The 19,017-nt window shown below is 39.0% G+C and overlaps 1 protein-coding gene and 2 non-coding genes across 5 annotated transcripts; all 3 read right to left on the bottom strand.

Moving 5' to 3' along the window:
- Nucleotides 1-253: 253 nt before the first annotated feature.
- On the bottom strand, nucleotides 254-17,953 carry Khdc4 (KH domain containing 4, pre-mRNA splicing factor). Of its 3 annotated transcripts, none has more exons than XM_047520484.1 (14): nucleotides 17,854-17,953; nucleotides 17,168-17,384; nucleotides 13,519-13,647; nucleotides 13,049-13,128; nucleotides 10,437-10,489; nucleotides 9,991-10,154; nucleotides 8,843-9,054; nucleotides 8,409-8,469; nucleotides 7,086-7,143; nucleotides 6,589-6,842; nucleotides 4,114-4,287; nucleotides 3,114-3,226; nucleotides 2,401-2,492; nucleotides 254-1,527 (listed from the first exon to the last, which is right to left on the bottom strand). In XM_047520484.1, the coding sequence occupies exons 1-14, from the start codon at nucleotides 17,889-17,891 to the stop codon at nucleotides 1,328-1,330; spliced, it is 1,845 nt and encodes a 614-aa protein (XP_047376440.1). In that variant the 5' UTR covers nucleotides 17,892-17,953; the 3' UTR covers nucleotides 254-1,327. The 3 variants fall into 3 exon arrangements, 2 of the variants coding, with proteins under 2 accessions (XP_047376440.1, XP_047376451.1); XR_007104315.1 differs by having other exon boundaries at nucleotides 1,470-1,527; nucleotides 3,114-3,198; XM_047520495.1 differs by lacking the exon at nucleotides 254-1,527 and having other exon boundaries at nucleotides 1,831-2,492; nucleotides 3,114-3,198.
- LOC124968682 (small nucleolar RNA SNORA42/SNORA80 family) lies at nucleotides 5,803-5,940 on the bottom strand. Its single transcript, XR_007105816.1, has one exon. It is a non-coding gene; the product is annotated as a small nucleolar RNA SNORA42/SNORA80 family (small nucleolar RNA).
- Nucleotides 9,608-9,736, bottom strand: LOC124968715 (small Cajal body-specific RNA 4). Its single transcript, XR_007105823.1, has one exon. It is a non-coding gene; the product is annotated as a small Cajal body-specific RNA 4 (non-coding RNA).
- Nucleotides 17,954-19,017: the final 1,064 nt, after the last annotated feature.

Genomic DNA, 19,017 nt, shown 5'->3' with positions numbered 1-19,017 from the left:
GAGGGGTTATCGATCAGTGGTGGAGCGCTTGCCTCCCACCTATAAGGCACTGGGTTCCTTCCTCAGCACCACATAAAGGTATTATGTACCTAAAAAATTAAAAAATAATAAATTCCTAGAGTCACATGCAAACTTTTGAGTCTGTATATGTATTTTTTGGTGAGGTTGTTAACCGCAGGATGCTATGAGTAAAAATGTTGACTTATTTTAGTGTATGGATGGGTTGGATTAAAAAAAGAACAGAAACCACAAGCAGAATATTTATACATTTATTTATAATGAAATTATGGTCTAATTATTTACAACATATAGGAAACCAGAGGATAAGTTTATACAAAGCCAGCCTGCAAAGTATTCAAATGTGCAAAAATGACAGTTCAGTATCTCAAACTACTCCTGGTTCAGCAGACTAGCTCCTTCACTTTCACACATCAATATTTGATACAAAAAAGTTCTTTTGGCAAAACCTGTAATGCCAAGAAAAAAGGACAAGTTGCAATCTCAGTCACCAAGTCCATCATCCTATTGGTGTAGTCAAATCTCTCTATTTTTGTTGCAAGCAGTTCTGAGAGACAGACCACTGTGTTTCATTTCTGTGATGAGTTCAGACCAGATTTTAGTCAAGTAGTTCTCTCTGACCCAGCTGAAGACAAGGAGCTTAAAGGGCAATAAAAACCGCAATGGCTATGTGAGACCAATGTGCCTGAAGGTGCCCACTTTGGATCATTCCAATAAAAACTCACAATGAAAAAATAACTTCATTTTCATAGCCAGGATCCAGCTGCATTTGACAATTTTAAATTAGTAAAATAGCATTTTCAAAAACAGAAAGAATTCAAACTGAAGCAGGGACGAGGATCTCTTAGGTATTGAAAAGGAAAGAATGATCTTAAAATTATTTCCCCACTAATAAATAGTAAGGCGTTGTTTGTAACCAGTTATCAAAATTGACCCAACAGTAGTAAAATACAAATAAAACTTTATGTGAGAGTAGAGGCTATTCATTTGGAAAAGGCTGGATCAGGTCAAACATCTATGGGAATGACCCTGTGGGGATGCTTCATTAGACAAGCACATTTCACCAACTGTTAAAAAGCTTCTCAGACAAATTTGTGATTCTAAGTAAATTTTAACAGATGTTAATGCCACTGCAGAAAGGAGAATTTCTTTAAAAAATGGAACCCCTTTGAAGAAAGGAGACACTCCACCTCTAAATTCTGCAAAAGTCCAAGATGGCTCCCAGTACAGGCCCCAGAGTCTTGTTAAATCAAATGCATGCATTATTGCTAAGAAGAGTCATCGAGGGTCAAAACTGTTCCACTGCTTCCTATGGGGCCATCCAAAATGGCATCTGTTGTTTAGCTCGTGGTTGTGATGAAGGGTACTGATATCCCAAACTCCAGCCCTGTGGAAAACTACTTGCATTTTTATGACCTCCATGTTCCTCCTCTTCATCAGATGAATCTGCAGCATAAGCCACCAAGCCAAATCCCTTCTCTGTAGTTTTCATTTTTTTGGCTGGATAATCTAGAATAGAGAAAAACAACCCCAACCCCATTCCCCACCAAGAAAAAAAAAAAAAAAAAAAAAAAAAAAAAAAAAAAAAAAATACCATAAATTCGTTAATAAAAAAAAGATGTTAATTTTAAGTGGTTAGTTGGACACCATTTTGAGGTCACAAGGTCAATGGTCACCCAAAAACGTTGAAGATCACACGTAAAACAGCATCAGCATCAGCAAATGTGAATCCACCAGAACCATGTAAGAAAACAGAGAAAGAAAAAAGAAACACACAAAAAAAAAAAAAAAAGAAAAAAGAAAAAAAGGAAAGTTAGCAAAATGAGTCTCTGGGGACTGATATTTCACCTTTTAAAGAGTTAAAAGAAAGGAAGTTAAGAAAAGAAAAATATGTATTTTCTTCTGCTCATTTTTATTATGACTACAGACAAAAAATAAAAATGACCCCATGCACCACTATAGATTTAGAGTTTTGGGATGCTGTGAAAGCCACAGGCTGCCAGGGAGATGTGCTTCAGCTCCCAATACAAAGGAAAATAAATCTCTATTAAATCTGTAGGAGATCACCTCCAGGTATTCAGACAACATTGACAACAGAATTTTGAAATGACCTACCAATCATTAGTATTTCCTAGGGTTTTAATGTCACTGATGTTACATATAAAATAAGTTGACTGATTCTTTTCTAGACTCACGTTGGTTGAAAATAAAAGGCTGTAACTATGTGCTATCCTTTTAAATAATAAAAAAAAAGTATTCTCATTAGCCCATAGATTCATTATATAGGATAGATTAAACACCTGAATGAACATCAGGTTAGGAAACTTATGGCTTGAGTCCAGCCTACTTAGCCCTCTGTTCCCCCAACTCCACCTTACTCACCGTGGCTCCCTGTTAAGGTCCCAGACCCATTCCTTTCATCAGACTCAGTTTTTATTCCAGTCACTGGAAAGGCTGGTGGAGGCATCAACTGCCTGTTAAAAAAAATGAAAGTTTCTAATTCAATTTTTAATTTATCTAGTAGATAAAAAAAGTGGAATAAGTATGCAAATAATCCTTTAAGTTCCCATAAATCATTAATTTCAACCCTTTCCATTTTCTCCCCCACCTCACCTCTTAAGCTATTATCAAGTCATAGCATTATAAAGAATAAATAGCCAGGTCATGCCAAAATTGGAATGAACTGTTGTAGAAAGAACCCAGCTCTCTTAGGAATGCTTAGGATGATAGTCTGGCCTTCATATACCATCCATGATATTCTACGATTCTAAAGTACTTAAAACACTGATTGTATAATACTTCTGTTTACCACATATCCTTGGAAAAGATACAGACAATCAAGTAAAGGAAGATGTTTGAACAAATAAGTATTAAACTACTCAAAGGTGAGTAACTGCTTCTAAGACAGTAAAAGGCATATCGTGATATTTTCCATTACTATATCAATTACAAGAAAGAGGAGTTTATTTGATTCATTTGATTTAAATGATGTCCTTTCAGATTTAGTACACTGTAGCTGGTAGCAATGATCATTACTTACACAAAATGGTGCACAAGAATGACAACTAAATGTATAACTGGTCCAACTAACTTACCTGTCCCTCTCTCGCTCTTTGCCTGAGGAACTTGCTGGCTTCGATCCTGCGCCTTCAATTTCATTCTGACTGGAGAAGCCTGTACCTAAATTAGTCATATGAATGGGTCCATGCTATGAGCAGAAAAATACAGTGGCATTAGCAAACCTACAACTACTGTAATGTCTTTAGCTCCTTAATGTAACTGTCAAGTGCCTCATCTTTTTGATAAATTGAAATAAATTAAACTGCACTACATACTCTGGGATTTGGAGGTTAACTGTAGTCAAGTAGGGATTTTTCTCTGACTTAAAAATACTGTAATACATTATGCTACATTTTGAACCAACTACCCATAATTCAACTGGTTTCTACAATACTGTAAAAATTCTTTGGCTTAAAGAATGACAGGATTCTGGCAAAATACACACATGCTTCTGTTAAAATTATACCAAAACTATGTAGTTTGGTTTTTTTTTTTCCCTATTTCTTTCTGTGGTGCTGGGGATCACACCCAGGGTCTCAACACGTGCTAGGCAAGTGTTTTACCACTGAGCTACAGTCCCAACCCTTAACCTTTCTGAATGACTATTTTTATAATTATGTGTATGTATTAAGTCACTCAATTTCCAGGTTTAAATAACAAACAACATATTGGTATACTGATGGCTCTGGGTGAGATATGCTATGTAAAGTAAGAATTATCACAGAGTCTGCTATGAGTAAGAGGAAGCAGAGTTCTATACAACTCTTTCTAGATGTTATTCATGGAAGACTTCTCTCCAGGTGGTTTGTGTATTTTCTTATCACACTGAACCCAAAGGCAAACCCCACCCAAAGGAAATCATACTTGCTTGAATTAATCCCTCAAGAATAAAATCCTAAACTAAATGGATTCCAGATAGCAGAAATCCTGATACTAGGAGGACAGTTAATGTAGATATAAATTTATTTTTTCTTCAAAGGGAGAATATAGTAGGAAGATAAGATGAGGAAATGAAAACAAGATATTTTATTTAACCTGGTATCCAAGAAGTCCAGATTCCCGTTCATCTGGTAGCTCCTCTGTGAATCGCCTCTTCTGTGCCTGGGGTTGAGTTGGGAGTGGGGGCTGGGGCTGGGGCTGGGGCTGGGGCCCAGCAGGCAAGGCAGTTTTGACAGGAGCAGCAGGAATAAAAGGACCACTCATCGGACTCTGGGACCAAAACAAACCGAGGAGGAAAAACAGTAAGATTGCTCAACTAACGAATAAGTAAATAACGATTACAATATACTTTATGTATCACATGAAGTATTCACCTTCAGTCCTTCATCTCCTTCCTATTTAATTCGACAGTATCACCTAGCCTCCCATCATCACCCTACAGAAACATGAAATCGACAATCTATATACAGTCCTTTGACTTCTCATTGAGCATGGGAGTATTAGGATTAAAGGTGATCATTAAAAAACAGTAACAACTTCAGTCACTTACTTCTGAAGTCATCAAGCAGGAACTTTCCCTTATTTAAAGCCCTTAAGAGCAAGTTTGAGCCTGGTTCAGTAGCACATGCCTGTAATCTCAGGGGCTAGAGGCTGAGGATTGTGAGTACAAAGCCAGTCTCAACAACTTAGTGAGACCGTAAGCAACTCAGTAAAACCCTGTCTCTAAAGAAATATAAAAAAGGGCTGAGGATGTCACTCAGTGATTAAGCAACCCCAACTTCAATCCCTGTTACCAAGTCTGGCACATTAGTGCACATCTATAATTCCAGCAGCTTGAGGCCCTAAGTAACTCAGTGAGACTCTGTCTCTAAATAAAATACAAAATAGGGCTGGGGATGTGGCTCAGTGGTTGAGTGCCCCTGGGTTCAATCCCCCTGGTGAGAGAGAGAGAGAAAGAGAGAGAGAGAGAGAAAGAAGAGCAAGTGTGACTAATGTTTTAAGCGGTTGTTCCAAAAGGAAACAAAGGGTGATCAAAGTACAGTATATATTAGAAATAAATAAGCACTCCTAAAAGGAAAACTATCATAATCAATAATGAGCATCTAACATTTATAGACTGCTTGGATCATCTTAACCATTACCACCCATGGAAATTTTATCTTTATGCTCACTTTCTATCAAAGGAAATCCAAAGCCTAGATAGTTCAAGTTATATTCCAAGATAATACAGCTTAAAAAGAAGAAAACATGATGTACTCTGGCAACCTAATTCTAAACCCACAGCTCTTAACCACTCTGCCATGTTGCTTCCCAATTATACAGCGCAACAACTCAAGGCTGAGGAACTACAGATTGTGAGTGTGTGTATTATATATATTTATTAGTTGTAGATGGATATAATACCTTTATTTTCTTTATTTTTACACAGTGCTGAGAATCAAACTCAGTGTCTCAGGCATGCTAGGCAAGCACTCCACCAATGAACTACAACCCAGTCCCAGAACTACAGATCTTTCTAAATATAAAAGGAACCTGGCACTGTAGAGCAAGCTTCTAATCCTAGCTAGTCAGGAACTGAGGTAAAAGTATCCAAGTTTGAGGCCAGCCTGGGCAACTAAGGGAGACCTTGTCTCAAAATAAAAACAAAAGGGATGGGGATGTAGCTCAGTGGTAGTGTTCCTGGGTTCAATCCTCAGTACCAGAAAGGGGGGGGGGGGGGGGACACGGGACTAAAATTCTGATTACAACCTGAACACAGAATTTAATTTACATTCCCTTGTTACAAACTATGCAACCTTCTTCAGTGCTCACAGCCCATGGACAAGGAGGCTGGGCAATGGTTCAAGGCTGTAGTTTACTCTGGCATGGGTACACTATGAGAGGCCCACAGAGAAAGGCCCCACCATAAATCCATTACCATGCTCCCATTAGTCTCTACCCTGTTGTACATAACCCATGTAGGACTAGACACTTACCAACTTTTCTCTAAAATTTCATTTTCTTACATACATTAAGAAGCTTTGTAAGACACATCAGCATTTATAATCCTTGAGTTTGGAAAGTTCATTTATCTCTTAGGCTAGGAACACTTGTCTATGTAATGTTTCTTTCTAAGATGAGAGTTGCTAAATCAGTTCTGACCATTGAGAGAAGAGCTCCAAGCCAGCTTCCTTCTCCTTTAGAATTCAGTTATACCACAAAGCTATGGGCAGGCAAACTATGGCCCATATAATATGGCAAACTATGGTTTTTGCCTTGTCACTCATTTTTGTAAATTAAGCTCTAATCTAAGTACACTCACTGTTCATTTAGACATTGTCTATAGTTGCTCTTGTGCTACAACACAATGCAGAGCAGTTGTGAAGAGACTATCTGACAAAAGGCCTAAAGTATTTACCATATGGCTCTTTATAGAAATTTGGCCAACCATTCCCACTTTAAACAAATATTTGGTGGCAATACTTATAAATATCTCACATTACATGTATTTATTTCTAAAAGACCAGTGTTTCCCCAGTTCCCCCTCAACCTAAATTAAATGACAGCATGTTGCATTCCCTGGTATCCTACCTGTCCAGTGCTAGCTGGAGGCTGCACTTGTGTTATCGGGTATTGTGTTGGCACGGGTGGGACTCCAGTAGGTAATGCTGGCAAGACTCCAGGTGCCAAAGAAACAGCTGGTGGCACTATGCTTGGTACTCCATAAGGAGGTTGAACTGGCTGCTGAGGAGGGGGAACAACAGGGTAACCAGACTGATAGCCATTGGATGGATAATATGGTGGTTGAGGAGGGACACTACTTATAGCAGAGGGTTGTGTATAGCCTGAGGGGGAAGAAAAAAAGTGTTTAATCAGCTGCAGCAGAATGAGACATTTTAGCTGAATATTAAAACTTAATATCTAGGAAAAAAAAAAAAACCAAACTGAGGCATGACTTGCTTTCCAAATTACCTTCAGTTGAAGAGAACATTATCAGCACCCTAGCATAGTTAGTCTAGCCTCAAGTATCACACTTACAAATAAATATCACTAACAAAATAGTCTTAAACACGTCAAGATATACACACCTGGTAAAGGTACAGCAGTATTAATTTGATTCACAAATCTAGAGTACTCAGCATGAACCTAGAGAAGGGAAAACAAATTAATTTGAATAAGGCAGCTCTATAAGCCACCCCATGGGAATCAGAAGCATGTACAATCCTAAATCCCCCCAAACTAGACTTAATTCTGTGGCACAAAATCATTCAGAAAGCCAAAAAATATTACAATGAGAAAATCTCTAAGTTGCTAGTACAACTAGTAAGAATTAATCATATCTGCTCTGAGAACCTAGGAAAATAAAACCCATTGAATACTTAAAAATAAATAAATAAATAAATAAAATAATCATATCTACTGGTTGACATGTCCTCAAGCTCCCAATTTTCTCCAATATCTCCTTTACTATAAGCATCCTATTAATTCTATAATTTCAGGTACCAACAAAGAAAAGACAGTCAAGGAAGTTATATGACACAAATGTTGATAAAACAGGTTATATGCACAAAAACAAACACCGGCTCCCCAACAAGGCATCCTTCAATACCAAAGAACACAATGTTGAATGTATTCAACCAGAAATCCAATTTTCCTTTAAGTGTTACAGAAAGTTCTATGATTTACCTTTTAGTTATTTGTTTATAGAATAAAACAAATGGAATGTCAAGCAATTATCCCCAAAGCACTGCTACTTGGTTTTATTTAATTTTCTGAGATGTGAGTTCATGGGTTGCTCACACTGGCCTCTGACACCAGCACTAAACCAATCTTCTCTACTTGCTCTTGAGTGGCCGCAATGATAGGCATGAACTGTCATAGCTCTCCTCTACTCTTTCAGATTAAATTATGCTAACACAACTAAAGAACGCCAGTGCAACCAATGCAGGAGAGAAACATGGGAAGGTTTCTCAAAAGAGCTGTGGTTGTAGCTCAATGGTAAGAAAGTACTTTTCTTATCTATCCCCAGCATAAAAAAACCCCGAACAACTATAGAAGGAACCAATCCTACCAGCACCTGGGGTTTCAGACTCCTGGGTTCCTAAACCCTCATGCAATAAATTTCTGTTGTTTTAATCAACCCTATTTGTAATACTTTGGTAAAGCAGCCCCAGGAAACTAATACAGGTGGAAAAAATAAGACCCATTTCAAAATGGCAATAGGTCTTTTGAATGATTATGAGACAAATAACTGATCATTGGGGCTGGGGGGTAGCTCAGTGGTAAATGCATGCTAAAGAGCACTTACCTAAACATGATAGGAGCCTTGTGTGAGCACCTGGTTTCAATCCCCAGCACCAAAAGAAGAAATAATATAGAGAAAGAAATGTATTTATAGATCTATAACTCACTGTTTGCAAGAGATTCTCACAGAGCTTCTTGGCAGCAGCCAGGCCCTCTGGTTTGGGATGACTGCAAAGAAATATGAACCAGGAATTCAAAGGAGAAAATACAATACATAATTCTGTCTCACTTTTCATGTTGTTTTGTCTTTCTCTGGGCAATGATACTTCTTGACATAATAATTACTTCAAGGACATAAAATACTAGCTTTAAATTGAAGTTATTTTAAGCTCATTTTATGAACAGACTTATATAAAACCTAAGAATATTAAAGACACATGACCTTAATCCAATTATTTTTATTAACTAATTACTAAGTGACTACTCCCAGTGTTAACCTAAATTCCTGATCTTACCATTAAGTCTTTTTAATCTTGTTCCTTCTAAATCATTCTAGTGTGTTATGACAAGTTGACAAGAATTCTGCCTGATCCATCCATACCTGATGTAAATATACATAGGTTCAAAAGCTTCTCGGCCTGATGCTGGCTCAATGCAGCCTGAACCTTTGCCCCGTAGGAAGACTTTGGCACCTGTTTCAATCTGAATGTGCTGCAAATAGGAGCAGCCTGGACCTTCCACTTTTTCCTTCACGTTAAAAGTGGGTACAGCATGTTCTAGACCCACAAATAATTTATCTTGAACATAATGCATCTGCAGGAAGAACAGAATACAGCAGATTAAACAGAGAATACATAAATCCTAGTTCTAGGGGTGGGGATGTAGTTCAGTGTTAATAGTGCTTGCCTACTATGTATGAGGCCTTGGACTCAAACCCCACTTCTCCCACAAAAATACATATAAAATTCAAGTCTTGTAGAAAACTATTACACAAAATGCTTTAATCCCCAAATACATTTGATCACTTCTACAAGGATACGCTATAATTTCTAACACAAATTCTATCAAGAAGCATTAAAGAACTTCAAGTGCTTGCAGTGTAGGTCAGTGGCAGAGCACTTGCCTAGCATGTTCCAGGCCCTGGGTTTGATCCCCAGAACCACAAAAAACACGCAACAAAAACAGAAAACCCCTTCGTATTCATGCACCTTCCTTACTCACAAAATAAACATCTTATTCTATTCAGCAAGACATATTAGCAAAGCAAAAATCCAGGATCCAAATTTGAGTAAGCATACCCACTTCCCTTCAACTGATTCAAGTCAATCAAAAATGGCAGCACACAGTGTGCTATAAAACTGGAGCAGAATGTTGGGTAGTACAGTCAGCCCCAAAATTTTCTCCAATGAGGGCTGCTCTCTACAACCCTTTTTTCTAGGAGGAGTGTATCAGCAAAGTCTTGCTTCATCAGACTCAGCCTTCTTGGTCCTCCAGTTGCCATGAAGCTTACAAATACAAAATTAAAAACAATTTTCACATTGTACAATGTTTATACCCTTTGCTCCATCAATCCCCTTTCTACATTATATCCAAATAAAGATATATGTTATATCTTGGAAATTTAAATAACACATTAATAGGATACAAGTAGTGGATAACTCTCAGTGAGAATTTAGGGGTTTTCCTTCATGTGCATTATACATGTGCACAGTTCATTATTTTAGAAAATGATCTCTTGCCAAAACATACCCCTGATTGGAAGGGAGGCTTCTGGCTAACAGCTGGAGACAGCTGAGCAATAGGTGCTGGTTGGTGATAGACAGTAACTGTTGCACCATTAAAAGTTGGACTTGTCCCTGTGGCAGCCTTCACCACCCCATTGGTGATAATTTCTTTGATGCGGTTTACAGCTCCTAGGGAAAAACAGACAGTAAAGAGAATATATTAAAGAAATGAATGAATTGACTAGTGCCCAATGATAAAGATAGGAGAAATATTCAATTATTCAAGTACTAATCCATTTTTTAGGTTAACCAAATATGTGGCTCCCCACCCTCTTCTAAACCCCCATACATGCTGCCATGTAGGTCATAAAAAAGACTAGAAGAGTCTGGGACAGTTGGTCAATTTGTTATAAATAGCGCAAAACTTTGCACTTTACAAAAAATAATATGTGAGCCCAAAACATTACTTACTGTCCACTAATTCCCGTGTCTGGCCCTGAACATGAAGATATAATGGACGATCCCTATAAAGAGAAATGCAAAAGGCTGATCCCAAACTGGTCAAAAGCAAAGGAGCCAAATGGCTCACCAAACTTATTTTTTTGGGGGGATGGGGGTGGGGACTGAACCCAGAAGGGCTTTAACACTGAGCTATCCTTTTTGAGACAGGGTCTTGCTAAGTTGCTGTTGCTGACCTTGAACTTGTAATCCTCCTGCCTCAGCCTCCCAAATTGCTAAAATTATAGGGGTGCACCAACATGCCCAGAATGGCCAAATCTCATTTGTAATGTCTGAAGTTTCCAAATAAGAAACAGGAGCTTTTGCTGGTTAGTTTCTAAAAACATGGTTTTATAGTTAAGGCACAAATAAACTTTCCTTGCTAAAAGTTAAGTGGCCACACAGTGGTCAAATCTCTTCATATGGACTCATGCAAACATGGTCTTAGCTATCCAAAATAATGGGGCAAGAGTAATGGGAGCATACAAACTTTTAAAAGGACCTGCATCAACTAGGAAGATGCTTTAGATTTTAAAGGTAAAATCTAGTTTAGATTTAGATAATGAAGAAAATAGTCAATAACTACATACAGATAAGAAGTGGCAGGCTTAAAAAAATTTTTTTATGACCAGGTTCAAAACAGTAGCTAACATATATACAAAGTTAAAATAGTTTAAGCCAATATTAAAAACATTGCATTTCCTGTTGGTGTTGTAGCAGAGCAGAGAATACAAGCTTAGCATGCTCTAGGCCCAAGGTTTAATCACCAGCAAAGAAGAAAATTTGTTTTAAAACAAAACAACAGCTAGGTGTGGTGACACAGACCCGTAATCCCAGCTACTCTAGGCTGAAGGAGGAGGATCATAAATTTGAGAATGACCTGGGAAATTCTGCCAAGACTGTCTCAAAACAGAAAGTAAAAGGGATGGGGATGTAGTTCAGTGGTAGGGCACTTGCCTAGCATTCACCAGACCCTGGATTCAATCCCCACCTCCCAAAACAGCAAGGAGAGATAGGGAGAAAAAGTATTTTTAATCTCAGAGACTAGGAAAACTGAGGCAGGAGGATCACAAGTTCTGGAACAGTCTAGGCAACAGACCCTGTCTCAAAACAATACAAAGGATAGAAGATAAAACTTAGGGGCAATGTGAGAGGGTCTCTGGTTTCAACTCCCTGTACCAGAATAAAAAAATAACCAAAATCCCCTCCAAGCAGGGCATGGTGGTACACACTGTTACGTTAATAACTCAGAAGACTGAGGCAGGAGGATTCTAAGTTTAAGGCCAGCCTCAGCAACTTAGCAAAACCTGTCTCAAAATAAAAAGAAAGGTCTGGAAATGTAGCTTGGTGTTAGAACACCCCTAGGTTCAATCCAGCAGCATGGGGGGGGATTCCTCATTCCTGAATACTTGTAAACTGATAGTAAAGCTAAAACACTGATAATGAAAGGAAAAATCGAAATTGAGATTAACTGGATAATCTATGGTCAATGATCATCATGCAGGCTGTAAAATTAACCTTGCTTTACTGGGGCACGGGCGATTAAACTCAGGGACACTTAACGTTGAATCAGCCCTTCCAATTTGTTTAATTTTGAGACAGAGATCTGCTAAATTAGGGCCTTGCTATATTGCTGAGGCTGGCTTTAAATCTGGATCAATCCTGAGTTGAATGTACCACTGTGACAGGCTGAATTTTTATTTTAGGTACTGGGAATTGAACCCAGAGGCACTTTACCAGTGAGTTACATCTCCAGCCCTTTATTTTTTATTTTAAGACAGGTTTTCACTAAGTTGCTGAGGCTGGTTTTGAACTTGTGATCTCTCTGCCTCAACCTCTCAAGTCACTGAGATTGTAAGTGTGTACCACTATGCCAGGTTGAACTTTTCTTCACTTAAAGGGAGGGACCAGGGATAAGTTCAGTGGTAGAGCCTGTGCTTAGCATACATGAAGCCCAGGTTCAATCCCTAACCCATTTGTGAGGGGACAAATTCCATAGGAAAATCAGAAGCATACATGTTAAATGTTAACCATTTTTATTTTCTTGTATGATTTCTTTTTTTCTTTTTTTCTTTTTTTTTTGGGTGCTGGGGATCGAACCCAGGGCCTTGTGCTTGCGAGGCAAGCACTCTACCAACTGAGCTATCTCCCCAGTCCTCTTGTATGATTTCTTATAATTTGTTTCCTCCAATAAAAAAATTATCAAATAAAAGAGGAAAAGTGATAGAGAAAAACACCTGTCAACATCCTTTTTTTCCCCTTTGTTTTCAGTACTTGGGATTGAACACAGGGGCACTTATATCACCAGTCCTTTTACTTTACTTTGAGACTGGGTATTGTGTAAATTGCCCAAGATGACCATGAATTTATGATCCTCCTGTCTCAGCTTCCCAAATTACTGGGATTACAGTCATGCCCAGCTAGCTGCCAATATTTCTTGTGCCTATTTGAGAAGCCCAAAATTACGCTGCAAATCATGCTAACCAAACATACTTTACACATAATACCTAAGAATGAAAAATATGAAGTGAATGACTCAAATGCTCAATCCTTCCCCAAGCCAGAGGATAAGCATACACACACACCCTGGTCCCACTTTAGCTTTCTCCTCAGTTGTCATGAACCTCCCTCGAGTTGACACAGCAGCTCCACTAAGTCGGCTGATCTAAAAGAGGAAAACATTCTATTAAAAAGATGATATACATGTATTGAAAGAAATCACATCACACCCCATGAATGCATAATTATGTTGATAAAAAAAGATGTAGTAACTAATGGATTTCAAAGACAGCAGGGTAGATTTCTATCACCACTCATTCATTCCACCAATTAAGGCAGAAAGAATTCTATACTCAAATTCTTATTCCATGGTTTCTTAAACCCGAGGATTCACCCATATCTGTTTCACTGCCACCTTCTGCAGCTAAACTTAATTCTGATTTTGAAAACTTGAACCCAAATCCCACTCATAAATATATGACCTCTGCTTGAGCTCAGATATGTCTATTCTGAATTCACGTGCCACTTTCCCCAATGAGTCCCAACTCCTCCGCACCTCGTCTTGAGTCTGTCCTCGAGTCAGCAAGTTCCTACATGTGAGAGGAACATCATTGATTTCTACTTCTGCTACCACCAGGTCGTCCTTGCTTTTATTGCTCGTTAGGCCTTTGCCAGGGGCCTGAAGCTACAAAGACAAAGAAATAAGATTAAGGCAGTTATATAAAATAGTTGTTTAGCGATCAGTTTAAAACTATCCTTTCTGTATTTCCATCACCTCACCAACTTTATCTGCCTACAAACACTTTTTTGTAGGTCTTCATTAATGAAATAAAAAGGAAACAAAACCTCATCAAAAAGACACCAAATACAGACAATTTACTAGAAGGCCACCATCAGATTTGTGACCTTGATCCTGTGTGCACTTTTATGACCACATCATTACAGAATCTCTATGAACTAGAAGCTGCAGAGACTCTAGAAAGAAAATTAATAGGCCAAACTTACAGCTCAATTCAGTGGCTGTACATATAGTAAATAAACAGATAGAGAGAATGCACACACCCACATGCCTCATTCATGGGGTTACCCTCTGGCAACCCCAAGTCACATCTCATAGAATCCAACTAATTCCCTCCTTGCAACAATCTCAAAAAAACCTTCGATATGAAAAGTCTAATCTGGTGTCAATTTAAACTAGGAGCAACTCTAGATAGCTGGATTTGAGTGTTATCTGGAAGGAAAAAAAAAAAAGAACTGCTCAAGGAAAACAAAATACTATTTTAGAGCACATGCCTACTATGAGTAAGGCCCTGGGTTCGATCCCCCAACGAGAAGAGATTAAAAACAAAACAAAACCCTGTTAACTTTGGACATTAGATGCATTTTTTACATGCAGAGGCAAACTGGGCACACGCTTATAATCCCAGCAATTTGGGAGGCTGAGGAAGGAGGATCCCAAGTTTGAGGTCAATCTCAGCAATTTTGCAAAGCCCTAAGCAACTTAGCAGGCCTGTTTCAAAAAACATAGGGCTGGGGATGTAGTTTAGTGTTCAGTGGTAAAGCAGTGAACAACACTATACACAGACACACACATATCCCTGGTATTAGGGAAAAAAAAAAAAAAAAAAAAAGCAAAACTACATCTAAATAGTATCGCCTTTATTTAACCCCTTATAGTATTAATTCATACATCTTAACTTCACTGAATCCTTACGACCACCTCTAAAGGTACACATCAGTACTGAACAGAAAATTGTGATAATCAAATGTTCTATATCTGAGCAGTCCAATATTGTTACCATTAGCCACATGTTTCTCTAAAGCATTTTAAAGGTGACCGATGTAATATAATTAACTTTTTACATCTAATTTAAATAGCCAAATGCGACTGGCGGCTACCACACTGGGCAGCGCCAGTATATATTAACTGTGAGACAACTGATGTCAAAGCCAAGGAGGCTGGGGTTGTGGCTCAGTGGTAAAGCGCTTGCCTAGTATGAGTGAGGCACTGGATCTGATTCTCAGCACAGCATATAAATAAATGAACCAAATAAAAATAAGGCCATCAACATCTAAAAAAAAAATATTAAAAGACATCAAAGCCAGGTAGTATTTAGTCTAAAAGTAGTGTATTTTTATATTCCATGTTGCTTCCTGAAAATTATTTGGTGATGGAGGGAGTTACCAGGGTTGAAACCAGGGCCTTGCATGTGCTAGGCAAGTGATATACCACTGAGCTACATCCCTGATCCTTTTTATATATATATATTTTTTGAGGTAGGGCCTGCTATGTTGCCCAGGCTGTCCTTGCACTTGTTCTTCTACTGCCTCAGACTCTTCCATCACTGGGATTAAGGAATGTGCCACCATGCCCAGACTCGACTATCATTTTAAAGATTAATTTTTAGAGAAAAAAATGAGTCTAAATATTCAAGTACCATTCCTTTGTCAATGTACTAGTTTTGTCTTTGTTGCAGTACTGGGGCTGAACCTAGAACACTCCTGCCATTGAGCTACATCCATAGCCCTTTTTATTTATTTGTTTAAATTTTGAGACACGTCTTGCTGTATTGCTCAGGATGGCCTCAACCTTTCCATTCTCCTGCCACAGGCTCTGGAGTTGCTTGGATTACAGGTGTGTGCCACCATTCCCAACTGTCAATGTGATTTTAATTTTTCCCTTAAAGACCTTAGTAACGGGCTGGGGTTGTAGCTCAGTGGTAGAGCACTTGCCTGGCATGTGTGAGGCACTGGGTTTGATCTTTAGCACCACATAAAAATAAATAAGTAAAATAAAAATATTGTGTACATCTACAACTAAAAAAATTTTTTTAAAGACCTTGATAAGGGACACAAAAATACACTCTATATTGAATTTTTAATTCACTAAAATTTCTCTGTAGAACTTTAATAGTTAAGCATTTAAATAGGTTATGGTCTTACTGATAAAAATTCCATAGAACTGGAAGGTTCACAAAAAAATTGCATTTTCAAACATAGAACTTACATCTTCACAAGAACTATGATATTATGAAGACTAATTTAAGTCAAATTTTTTTTCAAAGGGTAATTACAGTGGAAAGAGCTCCAATGGAACACAATTCTAGAGGCTTTCAACCAAAAAAGTGAATAACCAATTGTGTGAGGTGACCTTGAAGTCAGATGCCTGTGCCCACCATTAACAAATCTTGGATGTGTTACTTTACTCTCATGAGCCTAATTTTTCTACTCTGTTTAGTAATAATCATCATTGCAAAGATGTATATATATATTTTTAAGGTTACAAAGGAGCCAGGTGGTAATGTATGCCTATAATCCTAACAACTATGGAGGCTAACGGAGGAGGATTCCAAGTTTGAGGCCAGCCTCAGCAACTGAGCAAGATTCTGTCTCAAAAATAAAACAGGATAGGGATATAGCTCAGAGGTAAAGCTCACCCTGGGTTAAATCCCCAACACATCCCCCCATATGTTTAAAAAGTTTACAAAACATGTTGTAGTAATACCAATAGCCACTCTCATCATTGTTCTGTATATTCTTGCATTCTATGGCAAAGTAAAAGTTTCAATCAGACTCCTTTTAAGCATGAGATTCTAATTATACCAGAAATTTTATAAAATAACACCCTCATAATTTGTATGAAAACAGCACGCTAATCCAAATATATATTATACTCCATTTTAGTTCAAGTTTAAAAACACATAGTTATTAAAGTTAGTAGATTCTAATTTGAAATAACACTTCAAATTCAGTTAGTTTACCTGAACTTCTCTTCTGACTTCAGGAATAAAGTACATGTATCAAAAACAGATTACAGAGGCTGGAATTGTGGCTCAGTGGTAGAGCGCCTGCCTAGTATGTATGAGGTATGGCTTAGGTCCATATATAACTAAGTAAATAAAACAAAAGCATAATATATATGTATGTATATACATATGTTTTCTAAAAAAGTGATTTTTAATCATTTAAATGATTAAACCAACAGAACTTGAATGACATATACAAGGACAAAAAAAGCTACTTGGTCCATAAATGTAAGGAGCCCAATCAAAACTGTCGTAAAATATCATCTGTAATGCTCCAAAACTAAATAATATTCAAATTATGGTGTCTGTGTTCTCCTTCATTAACAGTAATGATTATGAGATTACAGTATTAATAAAGCTCCTGAAATTGCAATGAGCCCAGACTTCGATTTGGAATACCTTCTCAGCAGCATTCTGTGTTGGTTTCAGCTTCCCTTTGGCCATGAGCATGGCATTGATCTTGGCAGCCACAGCAGCAGCAGCATCCAAGGCTCCTGAAGGAGCAGCTGTGGCACCTCCAGGGCTTCCCCCACTGCTAGAGACCTCACCACCTGGAGCCGCAGGTGGGAGGAAGAGAAGTGGGGCTGGAGCGGGTTGGTCCCATTTGCTGCGGCGCCTACAGGTAGAAAAAGGAAAATATTAAGGCCTAAAGACTTCATTAAGTATTATTCTTCCCTCACTACGCCTTAGCACCCCATATCCCCTCTATCATGTTCCATATTCGTCTCTTCCCATCTCTCCTTAGACAAGTACAGCTACGTTTCCTTCAAAGCCCATTTCTTTCGACCCTTTCCTAAAATCTTCCTTTCCCCGGAACCTCTATCTAAAGGCTTCACTCGGTCCCACATGCCCTTGTTTTTTGCCTTCTCCATGCCTCGCACTTCCATAAATACCTGGTTCCCTTCCCTCAGATCCGTGCCGGCCCTTTTCAGGGGCCCGAGGCCTGCTCAATACCCTTTTACCTAGAAGTCTGGTCTTCTACTTCCTACTTAAGTGCCCCTCCACCCATACGCAGCTTCCCGTGGTCCCTCCGCCTCTCCCATGCGGGTAGGCTCGTTGCGATGCCCTCACCCACAAAGCTTTACCCGCCAGCTCCAGGATGTGTCGCGCTCCCCGCGGACATGGCGACCGGCTCTACTCAACCACCCGCCAACTACCCCACTACCACTTTCCCGTCACTTCCGCCCCCAACGCTCTTACGCACACCCTCTTCCGGTCGCGAGGTCGAGCGGTTCCGGTGAAAATGTCCATTCCGATTGGACTCTTGGTGATTTAATGGCGTCTGGAGTTTCTGAGACAAGGTAAGGTGTGACTTTCCGGCTTGCACTTTGCCCTCAAGAAAAATGTCTGCTATGCCTAATTTAAATGCATATTGCGGGGGGGGGGGGGTAGTGGTGGTGGGGTGTGTGTGTGTGTGTGTGTGTGTGTGTGTGTGTGTGTGTGTGCACGCGCCCGCGCAAGAATCCATCTTTGTTGAGGGCAAGCGGGTAGCTGAGAACACAATACGCATGAGTCAGGGAATTAAATAGGTTTACCCCCGAATTCTAGTTCGTTTGTGTGGCGTCTGAACCTCTGCCTGGGGGAAAGCTTTCCTGCGGCTTTTGCCCATTTAATTTCAATTACCTATTTAGGGGAAGGGAAATGATTCGTGCCAAAGGTCATATGAAGACTCTGGTTTTGTTTTTGTTTTAAGTTCCGTGCGCCTGACAGTGTATATAAAGATATGAAAAAGCCTCAGATCCTGCCTTTCTGGTACTCAGTGCAGCAAAATAGCCACGCGGGCACACGTATAACAACAGAGTTGTATAATAAGCAAAGGTCAAAGAAGAAAAACTCAGTTTGGTGGGGCAATTAAGAAAAGTTTAAGTTAAATAGCCAGTTGAGGCCTGGAGAGGTGGAGATCAATCCTAGGTTATGAAACACTGTTAGGCGGTTCTCCATAATTTGGTTTGGCCGCCCAGACGTCGGAGATATATAATGAAAACTCTTGAATGCTGTGGCGTTTGAGTTGATACTGGAGGCCAATTTTTTTGTTTTGTTTTGTTTTGTTTTTAACTTTTCAGTACTGGGATTTGAACCCAAGGGCTCCTTACCACGGAGCTACATCCCCAGCCCTATTTATTTATTTTGAGACAGTGTCTTAAATTGTTGAGGCTGGCCTCCGATTTGCGAGCCTCCTCTGCTTCCCAAATCTCTGGGATTACAGGATTACAGGCCTGTGCCACCACGCTACACAAGGCCAGAGGATT

This window comes from Sciurus carolinensis, chromosome 1 (assembly GCF_902686445.1).
Source record: "Sciurus carolinensis chromosome 1, mSciCar1.2, whole genome shotgun sequence".
In the NCBI taxonomy this organism is placed as follows: Eukaryota; Metazoa; Chordata; class Mammalia; order Rodentia; family Sciuridae; genus Sciurus; species Sciurus carolinensis.
The sequence above is the reverse complement of the archived record's forward strand: the minus strand, read 5'-3'. Positions and strand labels throughout refer to the sequence as shown.